The sequence below is a fragment of the Ranitomeya imitator genome, chromosome 2 (genome assembly GCF_032444005.1).
Source record: "Ranitomeya imitator isolate aRanImi1 chromosome 2, aRanImi1.pri, whole genome shotgun sequence".
Classification (NCBI taxonomy): Eukaryota; Metazoa; Chordata; class Amphibia; order Anura; family Dendrobatidae; genus Ranitomeya; species Ranitomeya imitator.
In genome coordinates this window covers 240,680,969-240,689,205 of record NC_091283.1, presented here as the reverse complement: position 1 = coordinate 240,689,205, position 8,237 = coordinate 240,680,969, and the positions used below count along the sequence as shown (strand labels likewise).

General features: G+C 46.1%; 1 protein-coding gene across 1 annotated transcript in view; it reads left to right on the top strand.

Annotated features, from left to right (window-relative positions):
* Window positions 1–3,903: 3,903 nt before the first annotated feature.
* Window positions 3,904–8,237, top strand: part of LOC138662850 (zinc finger protein 773-like) — a 29,014-nt gene continuing 24,680 nt past the window's right edge. The window contains exons 1-6 of the mRNA XM_069748828.1: window positions 3,904–3,931; window positions 5,700–5,849; window positions 5,979–6,158; window positions 6,241–6,364; window positions 6,448–6,548; window positions 6,747–6,837. Coding sequence (XP_069604929.1) covers window positions 3,905–3,931; window positions 5,700–5,849; window positions 5,979–6,158; window positions 6,241–6,364; window positions 6,448–6,548; window positions 6,747–6,837 — 673 coding nt within the window. The 5' untranslated portion in view covers window position 3,904. The remainder of the gene's footprint in view (window positions 3,932–5,699; window positions 5,850–5,978; window positions 6,159–6,240; window positions 6,365–6,447; window positions 6,549–6,746; window positions 6,838–8,237) is intronic.

Sequence of the window (8,237 nt, the reverse complement as noted above, 5' to 3'; positions counted from 1 at the left end):
CTAGTTTGGTTGGGGCCTACTAACAGTGTCTGCCACTCCAAGGTGTTCTCCTGGTTGCCTTTCCTGAGCTTCAATCTTCAGACTCTTGTTAAATAGTTTTTTAATCGAACAACTGCAGTGGGGCTACTAGTTTGGTTGGGGCCTACTAACGGTGTATGCCACTCCATGCTGTTCTCCAGGTTTCCTGTCCTGAAATTCCATTTTCAGGCTCTCATTAAGTAGTTGTTGAAACAACACTGCATTAGGCCTACAAGTTGGGTCTGGGTTCTAGAGACGGTGTCTGCCGCTCCAAGGTGTTCTCCAGGGTGCCTCTCCCTAGCTTCTATCTTCAAGCTCTTGTTAAGTAGTTGTTGAAACAACACTGCATTTGGCCTACAAGTTGGGTCTGGGTTGTAGGGACGGTGTCTGCCCTCCAAGGTGTTCTCCAGGTTGCCTCTCCCTAGCTTCTATTTTCAAGCTCTTGTTAAGTAGTTGTTGAAACAACACAGCATTTGGCCTACAAGTTGGGTCTGGGTTGTAGGGACGGTGTCTGCCGCTCCAAGGTGTTCTCCAGGTTGCCTCTCCCTAGCTTCTATCTTTGAAGCTCTCGTTAAGTAGTTGATGAAACAACACTGCATTAGGCCTACAAGTTGGGTCTGGGTTCTACAAACGGGGTCTTACGCTCCAAGGTGTTCTCCAGGTTGCCTTTCCCTAGCTTCTATCTTCAGGCTCTCGTTAAATTGTTTTTAATATAACACTGCATTTGGCCTACTTGTTTTGTTGGCCCTACTAACGGTGTCTGCCGCTCCTTGATGTTCTCCTACACTGAACAAACCAGTGCCGCCTGTTTACTTCTGTTACCAATTTTGAACTGCATTTAGCCTACTTACTGATTTGGGCCTACTCACTGTGTCAGCCTCTCATTACAGTTGTACTCCACTGAACAAAGCAATGCCCCCTGGTTAGTCCTGTTACCAATTTTGAACTGCATTTAGCCCACTTTATTATTTGGGCCTATATCTGTGTTTCCTCCTCATCCTGCCCATTGCCCAGCCAGTGATAGATGAGTCTGCTGGTACATTGACCCAGAACGCTATATTCCCTGTGCACGCTACACAGCCAGAATGTGACCCTGCTCAAAAGTCAGGTTCCCCTTCCCGCATACCATACCACCTTACACGGGGACAAAGAGGAAGGTGCAGATGAAAGTGCAGGTTCCTTCATCAGGTGGGGGGGGGGAATACTCGTTGGCGACGTCACTGGCACAGGGCCCCTCATAGTACGCAAAAGTGTCGCTGCCGGTGGGAGGCGCCCCCGCCATGCAAACACACCGCCGTACTTTGAGGGGCCCTGTGCCAGTGCCAATGCCAACGAGTGGGCCCCCCCTGCTTGCTCAGGATCACAGCACTTGCAAAGTTGAAATACTTACCTCTCCCTGCTCCACTGCCGTGACGTGGTCCAGATTTCCTGGGCCCACTAAATACTTGAACCAGGCCTACCCCCCACAACTTTAGCCAAATGACCCCAAATTTCCAATGCCTTACTATTATTATAAGGTAAATTATGATTGACAAGCCTCAGTAACAAGAATGGATGTTTTTGCCATTAAAATGGGCATTGTAGGTGTTTTCCTGGCCTCCACTCACTGCCGACAATGCTCCCCCATTGACTTGCATTGGATTTCGTGTTTCGGTCGATCCCCGACTTTTCGCGATAATCGGCCGATTCCACTCAACTCGACTTTTGAGATAGTCGGGTTTCGCGAAACCCGACTCGACCCTAAAAAACTAAAAGTCGCTCAACCCTACTTATTAACCATTGGGTTACGTTACATTTTTTTATTCATTCTTTTAGGTGACCTCACTTAATTCATAAGTACTTTTTAATATAATTTATGTATGTAAATGTTTTTTTTTCATGAACCATAATTTGTTTGTTTGACGGAATTTCTCATGAACTTTAACATATCGTATTTTGTGTGGCTTTTTTTTCCCCAAAAGACTCCATATAAAACGTTCCAAGCTTGACATGTTCATCCGCTATCAGGTTTTGTCCTGAGGAAGAGGTCCTGTGTGACTGTGAAACGCTTTGACTTTGAAAACCAATTTGAATAAATGTTTTTAAGGAAATCTTCATATCTGATAGTCTTCATCAGCAGTGCAGGTACAGACACATTTTACCCGGATCAGCTATTCTGCTCGGTCTTTGGCCCCGTGTCCGGCAGCAGCTGATTTATGCATTGAACATGTTGAGAGGTGCCGCTCTATCAGGTGAGTGTAATACTCTATTCTCATTATATCTTGTTATCAGACCCTATTTTTCGCTTGTTTGTTCCTCAGTATCTCGACTATAAGAAATCTTTGTAACGCTTTCAGGTTACTTGGTTAGAAGCAATCATGGACTGCTTGGACCTTAACGGGGTCCATCTGAAACCCCAATGCAGAAGCCAAATGTCCTGAGAACTGGACCTGCTGTACCACAAATTGCCATTTCTCCAGGTTAGCAAATAAATAGTTGTCACTTTGAACCTGGAGAACCTGTCTGACATGCTCACCATGCTCCTCCAGAGTACGTGAGGAACTCAATATATCATCCAGGAAAATTACCACAAATCTACCAATCAGTGAGAAACAATATAAACAATATAATTAATTACCTTTTCAAAGACTGCCGAAGCATTGGTTACCCCGAATGGCAGCATCAAATGTTCAATCTGCCCCTCAGGTGTATTGTGTGCGGTCTTCCATCCGTCACCATGGCGATACGTATAAGGTTATATGCCCCTGTCACGTTAAGTCTGTAAAACCATTTATCTTCAGGTAATTGGCTAAACAGGTCAGGTGTAAGGGGTAAAGGACAGGGAAGGTGAGCTGTGATTTTATTACCCTCTCTGAAGTCCAAGCATGGACGCCGCCCTCCATCCTATTAACAAAACCCCCACAGCGACTGGAAAGGGGCATGGCCGTATATGACCCTTAGCCGCACACTGGAAGGGGGTAAATAAGCGAGATTTCGGCATTTTAGCTCCCGGCGTGGAGGCGATAGCACAATCATATGCCGCCATATACTAGACGTCCGGTAACCGGTAATAATCCCCTCATGTGTGGGGTCTATTTGTCTCCAGAGAAATCACACGTTACATTCCACACAGAACATTGTGTAGAAAAGGCGGCTTCTGTTGCTGCACTATCTCTTGCTGTTCTATCGCTCTTATCCGCAGCATTGCGGTTCTCCTCATGAGTGAACAGGTCCCAACCAGTTCCTTCATACTTCATTCCTTCCTGCTTGTTTCCTTACCTGCACCTCCTGTGTGAACAGGTCCCTACCTGTTCCTTCATACACCACACCAGCCTGCCCAGTGTGTCAGCCGTGCCTGCCTACTCATCCGAGTTTCAGCCGGGCTCATCTGCCAGTCCTGCCTGACGCCCGCACCTGTCCTAGTGTTCCTGTTCTCCTAGTGGGATCAGCAGCCACAGCCAGACACCACCCTGGAGTAGCACCTGGCAGCCCTCCATCCTATTAACAAAAAACCCCCACAGTGACTGGAGAGGTGCATGGCCGTATATGACCCTTAGCCGGACCCTGGAAGGGGTAAATAAGCGAGATTTCGGCATTTTAGCTCCCGGTGTGGAGGCAATAGCACAATCATATGCCGCCATATACTAGACGTCCGGTAACTGGTAATAATTCCCTCATGTGTGGGGTCTGTTTGTCTCCAGAGAAATCACACGTTACATTCCACACAGAACATTGTGTAGAAAAGGCGGCGCGAGGTAATTGTGCCAGTAGTGAGGGCGAATAATGGCGGAAATGTCACTGACTGAGGAGAAGTCTCCATGTAGCGTCTTCACTGCGGATCACGTGACCCCTGACTCCTCCCTCCTGTGACCTCATCACAGGTCCTGTGCGCACAGAGCAGCCATATATGTGGAGTGCGGCTCTGCAGGTGGAGGTATGTGGAGATTCCCCATTACTGAGCGCGGGGACATTAACCCCTTCTGCACTGAGACTTTTGGGGTTGTTGTTGCCACTTTACAAGAATCATAACGTTGTTGTTCTGTTTCCTGTAATAGATACATACGAGCCAACTATGGAGGACAGGAAGTGAGGGAGCGGATTGTTCTCCTAGTACAGGGCCCCTTTCTTGGCCCCACACAGTGTAATGCCCCCATTATGCCCTGTAAGCAGGGTTCTGCCCTACACCCAGCTGCCTCGGGCACTTTACCATGAGCTGGTACCTCAGATTCTTCCCCGCACCCCTTTCCTTTGCTTGGCGCCAAATCTGTTCTGCCTTTTGGGCTCCGGCCTTTATAATATCAGTAACTGCATCATCAAGGTCTCCTGACCAGGTGCACCCTCTAGACTCTTCCCTCCGGAAACCCTCCCTCTTCCCATTGATGTCACATGGTCCCGTCTGGACGGCAGATAGCAGTCTTTATGTACAAATGCAGCACAGACCTGAGGAGTCTTTTTTATGTATAATGTTCCTACAGTACCACCATACCCACACACACAGTATAATGTTCTCACAGTACCGCTATACCCCCACACACAGTATAAATTTCCCCAGTACCATCATCCCACCACACACAGTATAATGTCCCCACAGTACTGCCATCCCCCAACTTTTTAATGTTCCCACAGTACTTTCCCCTACATGCACAATATGGTACCATCCACCTCACTGACTACCTCCGACCACCGACAATTACCGTAATAAATAATCACTTAGCCTCATTCTTGGTGCAGTTAATAATAAACCCAGAATCTATGAGATATTTACCATTTGATAGTTGGATAGGCAGCATTGTATCCAAGACGATAGCCGACTCGGTTGCTATGATGCCTATGAAGTGACAGGGCTTGGTGGGGTGTGGTATTGGTCACCCTCTCCTTCCCATCATCACAATTTCAGCGATATCCACTAAAAGGCAAGTGGGAAGGGAGATGCTAAGTGCCTGAATTGGTTATTCTTAGATATGTACCTTTTCCGGGTGACTGAGAGGTGATATTTTTAGCCTGGGGTTGCAGTATCCATGGCCCCTTCCTAGGCTATTAATATCAACCCGCAACTGTCTGCATAGTCTTTGCTGGTTATTAAACATAGGGGGACCCTACATCACTTTTTGGGTGGGTCCCCCATTTTAATAGCCACTAAAGGTTAAGTATACAGTTGTGAGCTGATATTACTAGTCTGGGAAGCTCCATGGGTATTACCCCCTTCCTAAGCTATAAACAAACTTCTATGTGTGAATCAGACCTGAGATCTAATGTGATAGAAGATTACATTGCGGGAAAGACGGGAAACCTTCATATAGAGGCCGGTGGTGATGGAGTCAGTGACCGACTCTGGACAAATATGTCTCTAGAGCCGTAGTAGAAGATGAAGATGTCGTCCTCATCATGAAGTAGTTATTTCTCATGTCGCGTGTAATGAATATCTCCTGCAGTATTGCTAATGCCGATTCCAGGGTCGGTAAATGAGACCAGAATTAGCCTTATGGAAGATGAGTCTATGAGAAACATATTCAGCTGCCGATTCCGAGGAAGAAACTGCTTGTTGTCTGTGGCCTAAATATATAGGATTTATTAGTAGATGTAAAGAAGGAAACTAAATACTGTAAAATAATAAATCTTCTCATATGTTTCCCTTATTATCTCCAGTAATTGTATTATTACAGGATTCTTATGATGTTACATCGGCTCATCTTCTCATTCAGGTCTCTACAATATCGGATCCTCTCAGTGAAGATCTTCTACAAAAGAATATTTTCCTGATTTACCCATCAAAGATGGATATGGACAGAGACAAGATGGCGGAGAGGATATTACACCTCACCCTAGAGATCCTCTTCCGGCTTACTGGAGAGGTGAGAGATTCTGATGACGTCACATTACATCATTCTTATCTATGGGAATAACAGATGGACAGAACTGGAGAGGTGAGGACTCTGGAAATGTCTGTAGTGAGATTTATTAATCTGTCTCTCCATTACCAGGATTACACAGTGGTGAAGAAGACCTCTAGTGATCGCTGTCAGGATCCTGTGTCTGAGGGATGGGGAAGACCCCTGAGCCCAATCACGGGGCCTCCACCTCACCCCCTGATCCATGAGGACATCAATGACCAGAAGATCCTAGAACTCATCTACAAGATGATTGAGCTGCTGACTGGAGAGGTTACACCGCTGGGAATGCTGGGACATTATACAGTAACACTATGAAGGGATCGGGGGATGACGGTATCATTGTATGTGTCAGGTTCCTATAAGGTGTCAGGATGTCGCTGTCTATTTCTCCATGGAGGAGTGGGAGTATTTAGAAGGACACAGAGATCTGTACAAGAACGTCATAATGGAGGTTCCCCAGCCCCTCACATCTCCAGGTAATAGACAGGACTAAATACACACGGCCTATAATTATCTGTATGTAAAGAATGAATTCACTCCCTGTATGTGTTTCCTCCAGATCTATCCAGTAAGAGGACAACACCAGAGAGATGTCCCCGTCCGCTTCTTCTTCCACAGGACTGTAACCAAGAAGATCCCAATGCTCCTCAGGATCATCAGGTAGATGGAGAGAAGGTGTCAGGAGATCTCCCCTATGATGTGTAGACGCCGGTGAAGGTCTTGTGCTCAGTCTTGTTTTATCCACCAGTATTATATGTTTTATACTTGTGTAATGAGAACGGTGGAGATGGCAGGATTAGAGCTGATCATAGATGTGACTTCTCCATCTGTCGGTGACTTTTACAATATTTGTTTCAGGGTGAAGATCTGACCCATATTAATACTACAGAGACATATGTGAGGGGGGATGAGCGGTGTAAAGAGGAGATTCCTACATATGGCTACTCAGGTGAGTAGTAACCACTAAATGCAGAGAAGTCACAGATTCTTCTCATCATCGGCTGTGGCTGCTTTATCGGTGGTGTAGTCCGGCCGTATTACCATGATCACCATTTTGCCTCTAGACCACAGCATTCTCCTTCTATACACTGACCTGAGAGACTTCCTGTTCATCATTGCGCATAACAGTAAGCCTCTCAGGTCTGGAGACCCGGATGTCATCATGACGACATCGGGTCTCCATGACAGCGATCGGGACCACGTGTCATGCCACGGGGTCTAGGATGCAAAAGCAGAGGGGCTGTCAGCCCCTGTAGTGAGGGTCAGTGACCTGTCATAAGCCAATAGAGATGCATATGTAATCAGAGCACCACATAAAGCCCCGCCCATATCCCCGCCTCAGAGCACCACAAAGCCCCGCCCCAAAGCACGAGAATCTCATTAGCTGAAAACTACAAATACAGATTACACAACAACCACAAGACGGATTTCATCACCAGGTATCGGTGTAATCAGTATAACGGCACCGACCTGACAGTGTCTGTAGTCACTGAGCACAATCCTGCTGACAGGATCCCTTTAAGACATCTCCGCTCTGCACTATTCTACACAGTTCTCTTTAAATGTGTAATATTTCTTCTTGAAACTCATCTGATAGAAAATATTGGAGCTTCCGATAGTTTATATTGTGAAGTCACCGAGCCCCGTGCTCTAATTACCCCAGAGAGGTTTCACCACTAGCTGCTCATTTATTACTGATGGAGACTGTTCAGTTTGAGCATTTCAGTAGATGTTATTGTCTATAGTCAGTTTTTGATTACAGTAGTGTCCAGAATCCTCTGATTTATCCTCTTCCCGAAGCCAGTTTTGTGTTCTTATTCAGGCCCCATTTTTACAATCTGACGTGGTCACTTTATGTGGTGATAACTTTGGAATTATTCACAAAGGATAATAGAAAACAAATGGATCTTACAAATTATTTTCCAACTTCTCACAAAACCCTACATACGATTGTACACTACTCTCTGGGCACACGGCGGTGTTCAGAAGGGAAGGAGCGCCATTTAGCTGTTTGAATGCAGATCTAGCTGGAATAGTTTGCAGACACAATGTATTGGGAGCAATGTTCATGGTCAACTGGCAGCTCAAAAGATCTCCACCATGAACATGCTTGGCACTATCTTCTCTGCTTTCCATATCCAAAGGATTGCCTTGCTCATCGCCCTTTAACACCATTACATGGATCTGGACTTACACTGGGACCCCTAGGCTTGGACCATGGTGTTACCTGCTATTCTGTGGTATTAGATGGCAAGAAGAATAGTCAGGTAGCTGGGTCAGAACCAGAAGGACAGAATCAGAAGACACAAGAGTAGTCAGTAAATGGGCCACGGTCACAACAGAAAACAA